Here is a 17,651-nt window from a genome sequence, read left to right on the forward strand (position 1 = left end):
ATTTCATCTAATCTTACAATTTCTAGCCAAATGTTTGGTCAATGGAAGAGAGAGAAAGGCATGCTTTTTGAAAGGTACTGTGTTTTAAAATTCAAATCCCAGCCGGGCGCGGTGGCTCAAGCCTGTAATCCCAGCACTTTGGGAGGCCGAGACGGGCGGATCATGAGGTCAGGAGATCGAGACCATCCTGGCTAATACAGTGAAACCCCGTCTCTACTAAAAAATACAAAAAAAAAAAAAAAAAAAAAAACTAGCCGGGCGAGGTTGGCGGGCGCCTGTAGTCCCAGCTACTCGGGAGGCTGAGGCAGGAGAATGGCATAAACCCGGGAGGCGGAGCTTGCAGTGAGCTGAGATCCAGCCACTGCACTCCAGCCTGGGTGACAGAGCAAGACTCCATCTCAAAAAAAAAAAAAAAAAAAAATTCAAATCCCCTTTTTCATTGCTGGTATATAGGAAAGTAATCGACTTTTGTGTATTAACCTTTATCCTGCAAATGTGCTATAATTTGTTATTAGTTTCAGGAATTTTTTGTTGATTCTTTTGGATTTTCTATATAGGCAATCATGTTATCTGTGAACAAGGGCAGTTTTATTTCTTCCTTCCCAATCAGTATACCTTTTATTTCCTTCTGTTGTCTTGTTTTATTAGCTAGAACTTCCACTACAATGTTAAAAAGCAATGGTGAGAGAGGACATTCTTGCCATTTTCCTGATCTTAGTGGGAAAGCTTCTAGTTTCTCACCATTAAGTATGATGCTAGCTTAGGTTTTTTGTAGATACTCTTTATCAAATTGAGGAAGTTCCTCTGTATTTCTAGTTTACTGAGAATTATTTTCATAAATGCATGTTAAATATTCTCAAATGTTTTTTCTGCATCTATTGACATGATTATGTGACTTTTCTTTTTTAGCTGTTGATGTGATCAATTATTTGATTTTTAAAATATTGAGCCAGCATTGCATACCTGGGATAAATCTCACTTGGTTGCAGTGTTATAATTTTTAATACATTGTTAGACTTAATTTACTATCATTTTGTTGAGGATTTTTACACCTATGTTCATGAGACATATTGGTCTGTAGTTTTCGTTTCTTGTAATGTCTTTGGTTTTAATATTATGGTGACGCTGGCCTAATAGAATGAGTTAGGAGGTGTGTCCTCTGCCCTCTATCTTCTGAAAGGGATTAGTAAAGAATTGGCATAATTCTTTCCTTAAATGTTTGATAGAATTCACATGTGAATGCATCTGGGCCTGGCAATGTCTATTTTGAAAGGTTATAATTACTGATTCAATTTAATAGATATAGGCCTATTGAGAGTCTATTTCTTTTCATGTGAGTTTTGGAAAATTCTATCTTTTAAGTAATTGGTTCATTTTATCTAGGTAATCAAATTTGTGAAATACGGTTATTCAGAATATTCCTTTACTATCCTTTTTAATGTCCATAGGATCTGTAGTGATGCCTCTCTTTTGTGTCTGATATTAGTCATTTGTGTTTTCTCTCTTTTTTGTTAGTTAGCCTAGATAGAGGCTTATCAATTTCATTATCTTTTCAAAGAACCAGTTTTGAGTTCCTTGATTTTCTCTATTGATTTTCTGTTTTCAATTTCAACAACTTCTGCTCTAATTTTTATTATTTCTTTTCTTTCACTTACTTTGGATTTAATTTACTCTTCTTTTTCTGGCTTCCTAAGGTGCAGACTTAGATGATTAATTTTTGGTCTTTCTTCTTTTCTAATACATGCATTAAATACTACAAATTTTCTTCTAAGCATTGCTTTTGCTACATCCCACAAATTTTGTTTTCACTTCCATTTAGTTCAAAGTATTTTAACATTTCTCTTCAGACTTTTTTCTAATAACACTGATCCATGTGTTATTTAGAAGTGTGTTGTTTAATCTCCACATATTTTGGGGTTTTCTAGTTATCTCTGTGTTACTGATTTGTAGTTTAATCCTATTGTGGTCTGAGAGCAGACATTGTATAATTTCTACTCCTTTAAATTTGTTAAGGTTTTTTTTTTTTTTTGGATATGGAGTCTTACTCTGTCACCCAGGCTGGAGTGCAGTGGTGTGATCTCGGCTCACTGCAACCTCCGCCTCCTGGGTTCAAGTGAGTCTCCTGCCTCAACCTCCCAAGTAGCTGAGATTACAAGCACTCGCCACCATGCCTGGCTAATTTGTTTTTTTAGATGGAGTCTTGCTCTGTTACCAGGCTGGAGTGTAGTGGCACGATCTCAGCTCACTGCAACCTCCAACTCCCTGGTTCAAGAGATTCTCCTGTCTTGGCCTCCCCAGTAGCTGGGATTATAGGCACGTGCCACCACACCTAGCTAATTTTTGTATTTTTAGTAGAGACAGGGTTTCCCTATGTTGGCCAGGATGGTCTCGATCTCCTGACCTGTGATCTGCCTGCCTAGGCTTCCCAAAGTGCTGGGATTACAGGCGTGAGCCACTGCACCTGGCCAATTATTTTGTATTTTTAGTAGAGATGGGGCTTCACCATGTTGACCATGCTGGTCTTAAACTCCTAACCTCAAGTGATTCACCTGCCTTGGCCTCCCAACCTGCTGGGATTACAGGCGTGAGCCACCGCTGCTAGCCCTGTTATGCTTTATGGCTCAGAATGTGATCTCTCTTGGTGAATGTTCCATGTGAGCTTGAAGAAATGTGTATTTTGCTGTTTTTGGATGAGGCAGTCTATAGATATAAATTATATCCTGTTGATTAAATGGTGCTGTTGAGTTCAACTATGTACTGACTGATTTTCTGCCTGCTGCATTTGTCCATTTCTGACAGAGGGGTATTTATATTGAAGTCATCTATTTCTCCTTGCAGTTCTATCAGTTATCGCCTCACATATTTTGACACTCTGTTGTTAGGCACATACACATTGCCAAATATAATTATATCTTCTTGTAGAGTTGACCCCTTTATTATGTAATGCCCCTTTTCATCCCTGATAACACTTCTTGCTTTGATGTCTGCTCTGTTTGAAACTAATATAGCTACTCCTGCTTTATTTTTTTTTTTTTCGATTTGAGAGCAGGTACTGTTTGTTTATTAACTGACCAGATTAGAAAAATAATCATGGTAGACACTTTCGTTCATTCTTCTAATAAGCCTGTTGATCTGGTCCCCCCGTTGCCAGCATCTCCACTTCTACAAAATAGGTGGTCTTTTTCTTCATTCCGTCTCATGGAGAGGATAATTTGAAGGGTCACAAGAAGTTATTTGCTTCTTTGAAGAATTTTCCAACAGTATAGATCTCATGAATCAGATCCTCCATGCAGATGATGCCATGTTTACCAAGAGATTGAGCAATCAAAGCATTATCTGTTAAAGCAATTTGCTTCTTACTGATTTTGCTATAACCATGCTTGTAGATTAATTCATTTACTGACTTCAGATTTGGGTACTCTATGTGATATATGGTTATACAATCCTCAGCATGTTAACTGAAGCCTTGTTGAGCTCCACAAATGTTCCACTGAAGATTTGATGAAGGCAAAGAAGCTGCAACACCTTTTGGACCTTTGGGCTCACATCATGGATACCTCTGATCCTGATGACAAACGCCAATTTGGGTTCTGCAAGTACACAGGGGTTACCAGCTTTTCTTGCCATTCTAACCATTTGAATTTCAGCTCTGTCCATCTGCCTATATTCCTTGTGATAGTGCTTTGCTTTTTCATAGATAAGCTTTCTCCTTGCCTTTAAAAGCATCTTTTGGGCAAACTTCTTTCTCAGGTGCTTGACCTTCAGCTCTGTGAAATTCCTTCACTTTTTCTTAAGGGTTTCTGGCACAGCAGGAAAATTCTTCTCTTTGACACCCTCCATGGTTCCAGTCAGAAAAGAGGCTCCTGCTTCTTTTGATTAGCATTTGCGTAGTATATCTTTCTCCACCCATTTACTTCTAATCTATATGTGTCTTTACTTTTTTTTTTTTTTTTTTTAAATAGTGAATCACTCTGTTGCCCAGGCTGGAGTGCAGTGGTGCAATAGTGGCTCATTGCAGCCTCAAACTCCTGGGATCTAGCTATCCTCCCAGCTAAGTCTCCCAGGTAGCTGAGATTACAGGTGTGCCACCATGCCTGGCTAATTTTTAAGTATTTTGTGGAGACTGCGTCTTACTATGTTGCCCAGGCTGGTCTTGAATGCCTGGCCTCAAGGGATCCTCCTGCCTCAGCTTTCTGAAGTGCTAGGATTACAAGCATGAACTACCTCATCTGGTCGCTATGTGTCTTTACATTTAAAGTGGGTTTCTTGTAGACAGCATACAAGATTATGCTCTGACAATTTTGATTAACTCTGACAATCTGTCTTTTAATTGGTGGTTAGAACAATTAGCATTTGTGTAGTGTATCTTTCTCTACCCATTTACTTCTAAATCGCAGCCCACTGCGTGCTCCGCGTCCCGGGTTCAAGCAATTCTCCTGCCTCAGACTCCTGAGTAGCTGGGACTACAGGCGCCCACCATCAAGCCAGGCTAATTTTTGTATTTTTAGTAGAGATGGGGTTTCACTATGTTGGCCAAGCTGGTCTCAAACTCCTGACCCTGTGATCCGCTCGCCTTGGCCTCCCAAAATGCTGGGATTACAAGCGTGAGCCACACCGCACCCCGCTGTGGTATCAGTCTTTTTCATGTCTGTACCTCTCTCTGGTATAGACTCATGAACATCTGTGACCATCTGTACTGTGAATTTCACAAGTTTTTCTCAGCTACCTCCTCACCCTTAGGTGGCACAGGATGACAAAAGTTGGCTGGAGTTGGGTATTGCCCTTCCCTCAGGTCAGTTAGGTCCTGATTGAATAGTTTTTCCTGAGGGCAGGCCTTGTTAATAAGAGAGTACCTGACATATTTCAAAATGGTTCCTTTTCCTCTCCTCTGCCAGCAGCAGGGGCAGGATTTTTCTCTATAAGAACCTGGGAGAGCTCCTGCAGGTAAACCTCAAAACATGTGAGGGTCCCCCTATGATTAGGTCCTCCTGAAGCTTTTAACTCTCAGATTTGCTAACACTTAGCCTCCAGCAATTCATCAGCTGTAGTTCAGGTGTTCCTACCCCAGCCATGGTTGCTGCAGATGTTGGTATATTCTGCCCTGGTAAATTGTAATTCTCTGTATCCTCCTGGCCATATTTCCAATTTTGGGGATAGTGTGCCCTGTGACCTCACTTCTCTTACAAGTCTAAAAGAATTGTTGATTTTTCAGTTTGTTTAGCTTTTAAATTGTTGTTAGGATGGAACTGCAACTTCCAAGCTATTTACATGGAGAACCGGAAACTGGAAGTCAGCGTGACACCATTTTGAGAACCCAGACCCATAAATAGGTGAGTCAGAAGGCAACAGATTTTCTACATCTTTAGAATCCCTATTAGAATAATCATAAGGTAAATGCAGCCAGAGGGCTGGCAGGTACAATATTTCCAGGTCCTTTTTTTTTTTTTTTTTTTTTTTTAAGGCAGGGTCTTACTCTATCAGGGAGTGTGGTGGCGTGATCTCGGCTCAGAGATATCCTCATCACAGCTATAAACACAGCTAACAAAGATCAGTGAGTTAACTGCCAGATTTTTCAACCTATCTCTCAACTAATTCAAGGATGTATTTTGAACATATTCAAATGGATCCTTTGATTCATTCTCTAATTTAATGGGGTACCTTTCTAGCCTGGCTACCTCTTTTTGACCAAAAACAGATATAGGGGCAGGGAGGGAATAGAATCGCCAAATTTGTTTCATTTTACATGAGCTTCATCTTCCAAGGCAATGCTAAAGCTAACCTGGACAGAAACTTCAGACAATTTCAAATTTCATTTGCTTAATTGTGATTTTCATTGAAATATTCCCAACCTAGGAAGTAAATAAGAGAATTTTTTTAAAATGGAACATTTTAAGAAAGAAAACAAGAGAACAAAAATGTTAGTTGGAAAAAATTTTGAGTTACTTACAAATGGGCATGATTGAAAGAGTATCATTTACACACTGAAAACAATATCAACAGAAAGAAAAAAATTAATAGTCTCCTTGCTCCCTATCTAACCTCTACTTTCCAAATGGAAACCACTGTTGGTGATTGTGAAAGTATTTCTCAGGGGAAAAAAATATGCATTTAACATCACATATATGTATATTTGTTTTCATTTATACAAACAGGATTATACTCTAAATATTGACTTGTACCTTCGTTTTTTTTTCATGTAGTAACAACTTAGAGATGCTTCCATATGAACACATATAGATTTACCTCATCTTCTTTTTTTTTTTCCTGAGACAGAGTTTTGCTCTTGTTGCCCAGGCTGGAGTGCAATAGCACGATCTTGGCTCACTGCAACCTCCGCCTCCTGGGTTCAAACGATCTCCTGCCTTAGCCTCCTGGGTAGCTGGGATTACAGGCGCCTGCCACCACATGTGGCTAATTTTTTTATATTTTTAGTAGAGATGGGATTTCACTATTTTGGCCAGGCTGGTCTTAGGTGATCTACCTGCCTCGGCCTCCCAAAGTGCTGGGATTACAGGCATGAGCCACCATACCTGGCCAACCTCAACATTTTTAATGGTTGCACAGTATGTCATTTTTATGGGTGTATCATTATTTAACTGGCATTGCTGAGTTTAAGGCTATGTGCATTTAGAATGTTGCTAGGTTGCCAAATTGTCCTCTAAAATATTTGCACCTCTAAAATATTTGTTTGTATTCATATAAACAACATATGAGAGTATCTGTTTCTGTATCCCCTTTGCCAATATTGGGTATCAACGTACAGTACTTATATAGTTGATCACCTGATAGGCGAAAATTGTGCCTCACTATTATTCCTCTGTAATTATTAGTTGAAGCCAAGCATTACTTTCTTTTTTAGTAATTGGTGTATCTCTTTGTGAATTGCCAGCTCATGCCCTTTGCTCATTTTTTGTTTGTTTGTTTGAGACGGAATCTCACATTGTCACCCAGGCTGGAGTGCAGTGGCGCGATCTTGGCTCACTGCAAGCTCTGCCTCCTGGATTCATGCCATTCTCCTGCATCAGCCTCCCGAACAGCTGGGACTACAGGCATGCGCCACCACGCCTGGCTAACTTGTTTTTGGATTTTTAGTAGAGTTGAGTTTTCACCGTGTTAGCCAAGATGGTCTTGATCTCATGACCTCATGATCTGCCCGCCTCGGCCTCCCAAAGTGCTGGGATTACATGCGTGAGCCACCATGCCTGACCACCCTTTGCTCATTTTTAACCAGAATATTTATTTTAATTGGATTGTAAAAGACCATGACTCATTTTCACCATTTGATGCAAGTGATAAAGCCAGTTAGTGATCAGCATTTTCTGGAAACTCCCTTGCATCTTCACAGTGGTAGTACTCTACATTTTTTTGCATTGACCGACCTTGTTCAGTAATGATTCACTGGCTACAGGCTGAGACAGCATCACCATCTTCTCCCTGTCCCATTCATTGTAGATAGATTCTGGAACCATGCTCTGACTGGCACAGTTTAAACTGACTTCAGGTTGTCCTGAAGTAACCCTAGCATGTTGATTTCAAGTTTATACTTTAAACTCCTCCATGTAAGTCATTAGATCCATGTTTCTAGTTGAAAATATAAATGATGCATTTCAAATGGTAATGGACTTCTACTCTGCAAAGTAGAGTTGCAGAATAGGACAACCTGTCTCTAGGACTTTGGGCAATGCATCTGGAAAGATACAGACTTCCATACATCCTTTCCTTAACAATTCCACTCTATGACTAGCCATAGGGGATGGTCGAATATATTAGGATATGTCCATATACAAGAACACTATGCAGCTATTAAAAATGATGTATAGACTGGACATGGTGGCTTACACTTGTCATCCCAGCACTTGGGGAAGCTGAGGCAGGAGGACTGCTTGAGTCCAGGAGTTTAAAACCAGCCTGGGTAACACAGTAAGACCCTGACTCTATAAAATAAATAAACAAATGTATAAATACATAAAAATAAATGATGTGTAAAGAATACATGATGGTATGAAAAAAATTCGTAATATATTTCTAAAAAGAAGAAATTCTGGTTTCTGCAAATGACATGCTAGGTTATTTATTTGGGCGATTAACCTTCCCACTGCTGCCAACTAGAAATGAAAGTAAAATATTAAAAACAAACAAACAAAAGAGGTTTTTTGTTTTTTTGAGAGAGAGTCTCGCTCTGTCGCCCAGGCTGGAGTGTAGTGTCGTGATCTCGGCTCACTGCAAGCTCTGCCTCCCGGGTTCAAGTGATTCTCCTGCCTCAGCCTCCCGAGTAGCTGGGACTACAAGCACCCGCCAACATGCCCGGCTAATTTTTTGTATTTTTATTAGAGACGGGGTTTCACTGTGTTAGCCAGGAAGGTCTTGATCTCTTGACCTCGTGATCTACCCGCCTTGGCCTCCCAAAGTGCTGGGATTACAGGCATGAGCCACCGTGCCTGGCTACAGAAGAGTTTTTAAAAAGATACGGAATTGCCAACAATATAGTAGGAAACTATATGATCCTAAACCAAAAGGCAACAAGAAGCCAAGAAGGTAAGTGGCCCAATTTTGTCTAGAGGATGTTTGCTGGTCCAGACTAAATTCAACAGAATGCAGCAGAGTTTAAAAGAACTTCAGAGCCCTGGAAGAATCCAGGGGTCAAAGCCTGGGCCTATTCATGATAAACAGAGGAAGGAGTCTTATGGGAGATACCCACTGGAATTTGAGACCCTAGAAGGGTAATTCCTGAAAGTAAACTCTCCCACTTCACTCCATTGCCAAGGGGACTGCAGAGAGTTGCCTTGGTACTAAGCAAGAATTGGGAAGGAGAAGAAACCCATCCCTGAGAGAGTATAACCATGGGCTGTCCCTTTCATGAATTCCAGCCCAAATTCACAATGCTAGGGTGATCCAAGAGGACATAAACACTGGATTTTGAGTTGTACCAGACTAGTAGCCCCCCTAAATATTAACAGAAGCAAAAGCAAACCTTAGGCCTTGGGGAATTCACAAAAATACATTTTCAAGAGTAATGAGCAATACACAGTTAAAGACAATCACATACACATAAGAAAACAAAATGAGTAAGGCCCAGTCAGATTTCAGGTATTTGAATAATCATTAATTCATTCACAGATTCAACTAATATTAATAATCAGACACTGTTCTAGACAGTATAATAATGAGCAAAACAGATAAATATTCATGTACTCATAAAACTTCATTCATGGGAGAAGGCAGGTTAACAAATAATCAATGTAAAGTGCAAGTAAATTATATAGTACACTTGACAGCTATAGATGCCAAGAAAAAAATATAAGAGCCACACAGGGAAGATCTGAAGCATTGAATAGTAAATTTAAATGAGGCTCATTGAGAACATGACACTTGAACAAAGACTTGAAGAAGGACAGAGAGTAGGCCATCCAGATATCTTGGATAAGAGTATCCCAGAAAAAGGGTACAGTGAAAATACCTTGAGGTTGGAGTGTGAGTGGTAAGTTCAAGATACAGCCAGAAGGACAAGTGGGTCAGGAAGAGAGTGACAGGGAGTAGTAAGACAAAGTCAAGAATGAAGACAGTTCACAATATCCCTGCTGGCCTTGAGAAAAACCACTCAGAGATCACACTCACTATCATATTGCTTTAACCTAGTGGTTCTGAACCAGGAGCATGGCAATGTCTAGAGACATTTTTGGTTGTTACAAGTGGAAGAGTAGATTGCTAATGATACTTAATGAGTAGAGGCCAGGTGCTACAATGCACAAAACAGCACCCCCCACCACCCAATCACAACAAAGATTTATCCTGCCTAAAATGTCAGCAGTGCCAAGCTTCACAAACCCAGGATTAAACATACCGATGGATAAATCAAAAAGGGAATTGACCACAGTGGCTCACTCCTGTCATCTCAGCACTTTGGGAGGCCAAGGCAGGAGGACTGCTTGAGCCCAGGAGTTTGAGACCAGCCTGGGCAACATAGTGGGACCCCATCTCTACAGGAAAAAAAAAAAAAATTGGATATACAAGTTTGAAATTCAAGAAAAAAATCTAGGTGGCAGATATAAATTTGGTAATCACCAACAAATAGATGGTGTTCATAACCTTGACTGAGACTGGATGAGATCACCATTCAGGGAATGAGCAGAGATGGAGCAGAGGTTTGAGTGCCTGGGGCACTCCAAGATGGAGATGAGGGAAGAGCAGAGATGGCAAAAAATGGCTGAGAAGAAAAACCAAAAATGAGGATGGGGGGAGGAAGCATAGGAGGTTTGAAAAGAGGGGAGAGTGGCTGGGTGCGTGACTCATGCCTGTAATCCCAGCACTTTGTGGGGATGAGGCGGGAGGATCACTGGAGCTCAGGAGTTTGAGACCAGCCTGGGCAACAAAATGAGACCGCCTCTTCTAAAAATTTAAAAAATTATCCAGGCATGGTGGCTGGTGCGTGCCTGTAGTCCCAGCTATTCAGGAAGCTGAGGGGGAGGATAGCTTGAGCCTGGGGAATTGAGGCTGCAGTGAGCTATGATTGTGCCACTATACTATAGCCTTGGTGACAGTGTTATAAATAAATAAATAAATAGGATATACAAGATAAAACCACCCAAGAGAATGGAAAAGTAAACGGACTAGAGAAGTCCATTCAGTGCCCATTAGAGGTGAAGAATTTAGCATGAGACCAGTCATGCAGCTACATGGATGCAGGTACTAATACAAAGAGAGACGTAACCAGGGTTGTGGCTTTGCCAAACAAGTAAAAGATGAGCAGTTAGAGGCAAGGGAATTGACAGTGTATGCAGGGAATAACTATAATGATTACCTATGGGATTGGAGCTTTGCAAGGAAGAAGGGGGTTGAGACGTAGTGAAAAGGTGGGAGAATCAATAGATTAGGATTGTAGCCTGCGGGGAATGGAGAAATTGTTAGGATTGGTATATTAGAGAGTGGGATTCATGTACAGATTGTAGAGTTGAAATTCTTGGTCTTGAAAAACATCTAAGGAGTGAGTGGCTGAGGTAGCGGAAAGTTCAAGAAACTGAGAAGCCAGGTTGTTGAAAGATCATCTATGTGTGTGTTGAAATTATTATATGAGTAGTGAAAAGAGTGATAGTGAGGGAAGGGGACTAGTATCAAGGAATAAGGGGAGTAACCCAGGGGTCAGTGGAGGACTACAACACTAGTGGGAAAAGCAGGTCATAAGACTGTACATATGGAGAAGGTGGTCCCGTTTGTGTACATATATTCTACAATGTGAATATATTATTTATCTGTTAAGATAAAGGTTATTAGAAAAATTACGGAGCCACCTCGAATCTTCTTTGAAAAGGGCCAAATATAGATAAGTATATGCATGTACACACACACATTCAAATATCTATATATTCCTTTTTTTTTTTTTGAGACAGGGTCTTGCTCTGTTGCACAGGCTGGAGGGCAGTGGCACAATCTCAATTCACTGTACCCTCCACCTCCCAGGTTCAAGCAATTCTCGTGCCTTGGCCTCCCAAGTAGCTGGGATTACAGGCCTGTGCCACACTGCCCAGCTAATTTTTAAATTTTTCTTATAGTAGAGATGGGGTTTCACCCTGCTGGCCAGGCTAGTCTCGAACTCCTGGCCTCAAGTGATCCACCTGTCTTGGCCTCCCAAAGTGCTGGGATTATAGGTGTGAGCCACTGCACATAGCCCATATATATATATATATTATTAAGCATATATATATATATGCTTAATAAGACTCTTTAGTAGGGGTGACAGGGTTGAAAAACTATTTGGTACTAATAGTTAGCCACTCAGCACTTGGGTGATGGGATCAATCGTACCCCAAACCTCAACATCATGGAATATACACGGGTAACAAACCTGCACATTCAAACCTGAATCTCAAATAGATTCAAACCTGAATCTAAAATAAAAGTTGAAAAAAAAAAATAGAAAGGGTCTTCAGTGTAGATTCTCGAGTTGAGTTACATGCCTCAGAATAAAGATACTAAAAATAGTGAAAACTTTATTGCAAATAAAAAGCAGCCACTGAAAGATATAAAATGAATATTCTGTGAAAAATCATAAAATTTGAGAATGCTGTTCTAGCTTAATGAATAATAATATATACTATATCTACCCCAAATTCAAATTATTCTGAGTTCTGCTACTAAAATATTAGAATTTTGAATTTTACTGGTGAGTAAACAATGTTTATCTTTCTCCTTGTGAACATATATATCTTTGAAATAGAAAATTAGAAAAACACTGAATCTTTCCAGTTTCTAGAGTTTAAACCTTTGTAGAAGGTGGAGAGGAAAGAAGAAAGTAACAGAAAAACTATGTTTTCAGGGGGTTTTATCCATCCTCCTAAGTAAGCCAAATTCTTTTGGTCTTTTAAAATTTTTAGTTTTGAGTAACTCCAACCTTGTATGTTTTCTCCTTTCAACACTGGGCCTTTAGCTGATTTTCAGGACTTGTAAAAGCGAGAAGAGAGGAAGCAGAAAAGAAAATGTCAGAAGAGAATAAGAAAGAAAGACTCTGCATTTGAGATAACCAGAACAATTTCACATGTAGCCTGGTTACTTGGTAGCAAGCCATAAAGGTGCTAGTATAATTTACAGTTTGTATGCAACCACTGAAGCAAACAGGATAAGATATACCCAATGAACACTTATCATTCTGTTCTGTTTGAAAGCTATAGTTTGCAAAGTAGTAGAAAGGTTTGATTTGACATGTGTTCATCCTGCTGAAAATTTCGTATCCACTTTAGTAATTACAACCCCTTGTACTTAATTCAACCTCTGGCTGTAATACATTTCTCTCAGGTTATCACAATAATATTCTGATGAAGTTACGAAGATTGATACTATTATTCGCTTCTTTATAAATGGGAAATATTAATGCACAGAGAACTGAGACAAGTACCCAAAGTCCCAAGTTAACGAAGTCCAAGTCACAACTCTATCCCTTGAACAGACCGTGTTCCTGACATTTCCATGCCTTCAACAATGCTATACTCCTCCCTTGAAATACCTCCTTTGGATTCCATCTACCCAAACCCTGCCCCTCATTCAAGGTGAGGGGCACATGGTAGACTGGAAAGAGGACTAAATTTTGTCCTAAAGAGGACTGCATAAATTTTGGTGCAGAAGCCCTCAGTAAAAAGTGCTGCTTCACCTACTTAAGTATTAGCAATGTGCCTTTGGACAAGTTACTTAGTCTCTACTCACCTTAGTTTTCTTGCATGTAAAATGAAGTTAATATCTGTTCTACCTATTTCAGAATGCTTAAGAAGGAAGCAATTAAGATAATATACATGGAAGCCCGTAGTAAACCATTAAGAGCCATGTATTATACATGGCTCTTCACTAATACATAAAAGACATATATTAGTGAAGGTCCAGTTAAGTTCTACTTAAGCCATGTAGCTTTCCAGCCTTTTAATCCAGCCTTCTTTGGCACTTGAACTCTCCTTTGGCATTTTCAGCTCCACTATTCATCTGCGCACTTGATAAACTTTGTCCTGTATTGTTGCTTAAATACCTCCGGGTCAGGAACATCCTCCTTCCACAGAGCCTAGTGCAGGGCTGTGAGCTCAGTAGTGCTCTTTATTATCAATGCTACGAACAAACTGGTGGAGCTTAGAAGCTGACCCTCCTGGGACCACGTGCTCACTACTTTTCTTTTTTTTTTTTTAATTAAAAAAAATATTTTTAGAGACAGCATGTCACTCTGTCACCCAGGCTGGGGTACAGTCGCATAATCATAGCTCACTGCAGCCTCAAACTCCCAGGCTCAAGGGATCCTCCTGCCCTGACTTCCCAAGTAGCTCAATTTTTTTTTTTTTTTAAAGAGTTGAGGTCTTGTTATATTGCCCAGGCTGATCTACAACTCCTGGGCTCAAGTGATCCTCCTACCTCAGCTTCCATAGTAGTTGGGACCACAGGCATGCGCTACTACACCTGGCTATTTTTCTTTATTTTTTGTAGAGATGGGTCATTTCTAAGTTTTTAAAAGCTTCCCTGTAGAGTGTAGTTATATTTATGCTCTAATAAGGATACGTCCAGAGGGGCAGGGTTTTCTCTTTAAAAGAAGAGGGTTCACCACATATACTGCTTGAAGAGATCAGAGCATAGCCCAGTGACAGATAAGATCCTAGGGGCTCTCCAGGCTAGGGGAATCCCACCAAGAGTTGCCCAAGAGGGAAACATTTCTCCCCATGTACTCCCCTTAGATTAAGAAGACATTACAGGGAAAAATCTTGCTGGAAACATTTGCAAATCAGGCAGTCCTTGTTTGATTTCTATAGGAAATAAGACATCTTAAAAGTTTTCCATTTCTCCTGGGGGAAGATATACTCTATGTATAAAAATACTTTCCTCAGGGGCTCTTAGTAGCTTTCCCACACAAAGCAATCTGCTAGTAGTGCTTTACCTGATCTTTGTCAACTAGTGTGCTGGGGCTTGGCCGTGGTTTGTCTTTGAATGAGTAAGTAGCCGCTTGCTTCTTTAACAGGTCCAGGAAGCCAGGAGGCATATACTGCGGAAGATCATTTAGGACTGGATTGTTCCTTTGCACAAGAGGTGGTTTTTTCCTTCCTTCATTTTTAAAATTGTAGGTTGCTATCACTGGATTTAACAGGGATTCTTCAATAAAAGTTTTCAAGTGGTAAGTGCCAGGTATAGGAGTATTCTGTGGAAAATTGACATCAGTTTTAAGATTGTATAAACACGTAACTTCTCCTAAAACACCATTCTTGGATGGGAAGCCCCCAAGTAACATTTCTCTTTGTTTTCAAGTTTAATGAAATTGTATCAAATACAGTAAACACTCTTGACAGAAGAGTATTTCAAAATCATGATTATTTCCTTTCTGAAATAATTGCTGAATTATAGCAAATGGGTTAGAGTTGAAATTTAACTTTTTTAAAAATATATATTTTTAGTAGAGACAGGGTTTCACCATGTTAGCTAGGATGGTCTAGATCTCCTGACCTCGTGATCTGCCCGCATTGGCCTCCCAAAGTGCTGGGATTACAGGCATGAGCCACCGTGCCCGGCCGAAATTTAACTTTTTAGAAGGCAACTTTGGTGATTCAACTTTGGGATTCAACCTTGACTATGAATCTCAGACCTCTAGTGAGACCACTCAGGATAGTTTCTTGGCTAACTAGAAACTATCCTACATCTGTTTAGCCAATACTGTGTTTCTCTCTAGCCCTCAAGTGGGAAGCTAAAGGATAATGACATGAGACCAGGATAAACTGGCAGAGCATATGGCCTAGTTAGTCCAATAAGAGGTTTGGTACTTTCAAATTACAACCAGTGTGGCTGAATGGCCAGAACTGAACGTTTAGTCACTGCTGCTTTTGTGGCCATCTTTCCACTAAGCACTCAGCTCAGTTCTGCCATTAAAATTACTGCAATTCCAAGAAGACTTTGACCCATGAAGTTCCTCTATTATTGAAGGGCATTGACAGAAAATATATCTGTAATATAGAAATTCTCTGGAGAGGGGGATCTTCTGGTCATTTTTCTTCCATATATTACCATTTTGCTTTCACATCATATTGACCATATTAAGGACCATTTGCATAAGGTCTATACCATATAAAATAAAAACTGAAACCAAAACACCTTTCCAGAATGCATGCTTTTTTTGTTTTGCAATCTCACCCAGATCATAAGATCATAGGTTAGCCTTATCTAGATGTTCTGTAAAGCACCTAGATTTCTAGAATTGTTTAACTTTTCCAAGCTTCTATTGCATTCAAAATTAAGTTAGTTTCTCATTCATATGCTGACACTAAAATTTTAAGTATGAAATGAGGTCCATGCAGATCTGAACAATTACTGTTTTCTTCAATTAAGTGTTAGTCTTAAAAGGTATAACGGATTAAAATATTAATGGAATAGGAATAATGTGAATAGGAAAGACTGAACAATGTACATACTGTTAATGCTATTCTCCACCATCCTTCTCTTTCAAAAGAGGAAGTCTTTCGGGCTGGTTTCTATTAACAAACACAAAGTATGCTTATTCATTTGAGAGGTGATCCCTTGAAATTAAATATAAGTTATAAAACATTTGTTTGAAGAAATTCACACCCATACCCAACTGACAAGGCTTCATTAAAATAAAAGCTACATAATAATAAATTTGCCCATTTTCCTTAAATTGTTATTTTATGATCTTAAGTCCTTTCAAATAACTAAATTATCTTTGATAAAATTAGAGTAATAAACATTCGCATCTCACAGAGATGTTGTACATATATTAAATGTGATGAAATGTGGTGTTCTTAGGAAGAAAAGAGTTGGGCTTGAAGCCAGACAGACTTAGGTTGGAACTCAGCTCTGCCACTTACCGCTAGGTGCACTGGGTAAGTTACTCAACTCTCATGCTTCCTCACAGTAGTATAAAAATAAGGCACTACCAGAGTTGCCATGAGAATAAAGCATTGTATGCCAGACGTGGTGGCTCACACCTGTAATCCCAGCACTTTGGGAGGCCAACTTGGGTGGATCACTTGAGGCCAGGAGTTTAAGACCAGCCTGGCCAACATGGTAAAACCCTGTCTGTACTAAAAATACAAAAAAATTAGCTGGGCGTGCTGGCACATGCCTGTAATCCCTACTCAGAAGGCTGTAATCCCTACTCAGGAGGCTGAGGCACGAGAATCACTTGAACTTGGGAGGCGGAGGTTGCAGTGGGCTGAGATCATGTCACTGCAACTCCAGCCTGGGCGACAAAGCGAGAAGCCACCTCAGGGGAAAAAAAAAAAGAGTAAGGCATTGTACATATAAAGACTTGCATCTACAATCAGTGCTCAATAAATGTAGCTTTAATTTTTAACATCTCATCTGCCAAGTTAAGAAGCAGATTATTTTGGTATTCCTCAGTTTCCAAGGAAGCTGTTGTCTTCATATTTAGTACTCTATACCCATTCATCCATTATTATTTCATATTTATTTCAGCCCACTGTCCACAGAACACAACCGTTTAGTATATTCCTTTTGTGCTGTTTGTCCTAGGTAAAATCATTATGTTGAGTTCCCCTTTCATTTATAATGCCTTTATTACTATAAAATATAGGTCGTCAAGCAAGACTGCATTAAAAGTAATAATCTAATCAGTAAAACTGATATAATTCATTCTTCCTGTCTAGTAACTTAAATCTACTGTACTTATGAGTACCACTGGGTTTTATTTTATTATGATATATGTGAATTTCTCTAAAAAACATTGTCTCATGCACACTGCTAAAGCTGAGCTTCTTCCTTGATACTTCTTCGTGAGATTTATGTTGAATCTTCTCTGTGGCACTTTTATAGTCACAGAAATTAAACTTTCTCAGGCAGGTCAAGACAGGTCTCCCACCCCTACCCCAGAATAAGGAAAATGAGATGGGAAGGAGAGGGAAAAAAACATGATCAATCTAATGGAAGACAATTGGCAGCTGCTGTTTTGTTTTGCCCAAGACAGGTGATCTAAATTCCACTTATCTACCATTTTAAATTCACTCTAAGGGGAAAGATAAAAGATTAGGTTAAACAACCCTCACCCACATTTATTTAAAAACGTAACAAAGAGGCAGGAGAATCCCTTGAACCCGGGAGGTGGAGGTTGCAGTCAGCCGAGATCACACCGCTGCACTCCTGCCTGGGTGACAGATCGAGACTCCAAAAGA

The 17,651-nt window shown here is 39.6% G+C and overlaps 1 protein-coding gene and 1 pseudogene across 2 annotated transcripts in view; both read right to left on the minus strand.

Moving 5' to 3' along the window:
- Positions 1-17,651, minus strand: part of STPG4 (sperm-tail PG-rich repeat containing 4) — a 61,614-nt gene that overhangs the window by 42,173 nt on the left and 1,790 nt on the right. For both annotated transcript variants that reach the window (XM_071076661.1, XM_011713155.3), the window contains exons 3-4: positions 15,915-15,974; positions 14,396-14,653 (exon numbers count right to left, since the gene is read on the minus strand). In XM_071076661.1, coding sequence (XP_070932762.1) covers positions 14,396-14,653; positions 15,915-15,974 — 318 coding nt within the window. The remainder of the gene's footprint in view (positions 1-14,395; positions 14,654-15,914; positions 15,975-17,651) is intronic.
- LOC139357837 (large ribosomal subunit protein uL30 pseudogene) lies at positions 369-14,389 on the minus strand (annotated as a pseudogene).

The sequence above is a fragment of the Macaca nemestrina genome, chromosome 13 (assembly GCF_043159975.1).
Source record: "Macaca nemestrina isolate mMacNem1 chromosome 13, mMacNem.hap1, whole genome shotgun sequence".
In the NCBI taxonomy this organism is placed as follows: domain Eukaryota; kingdom Metazoa; phylum Chordata; class Mammalia; order Primates; family Cercopithecidae; genus Macaca; species Macaca nemestrina.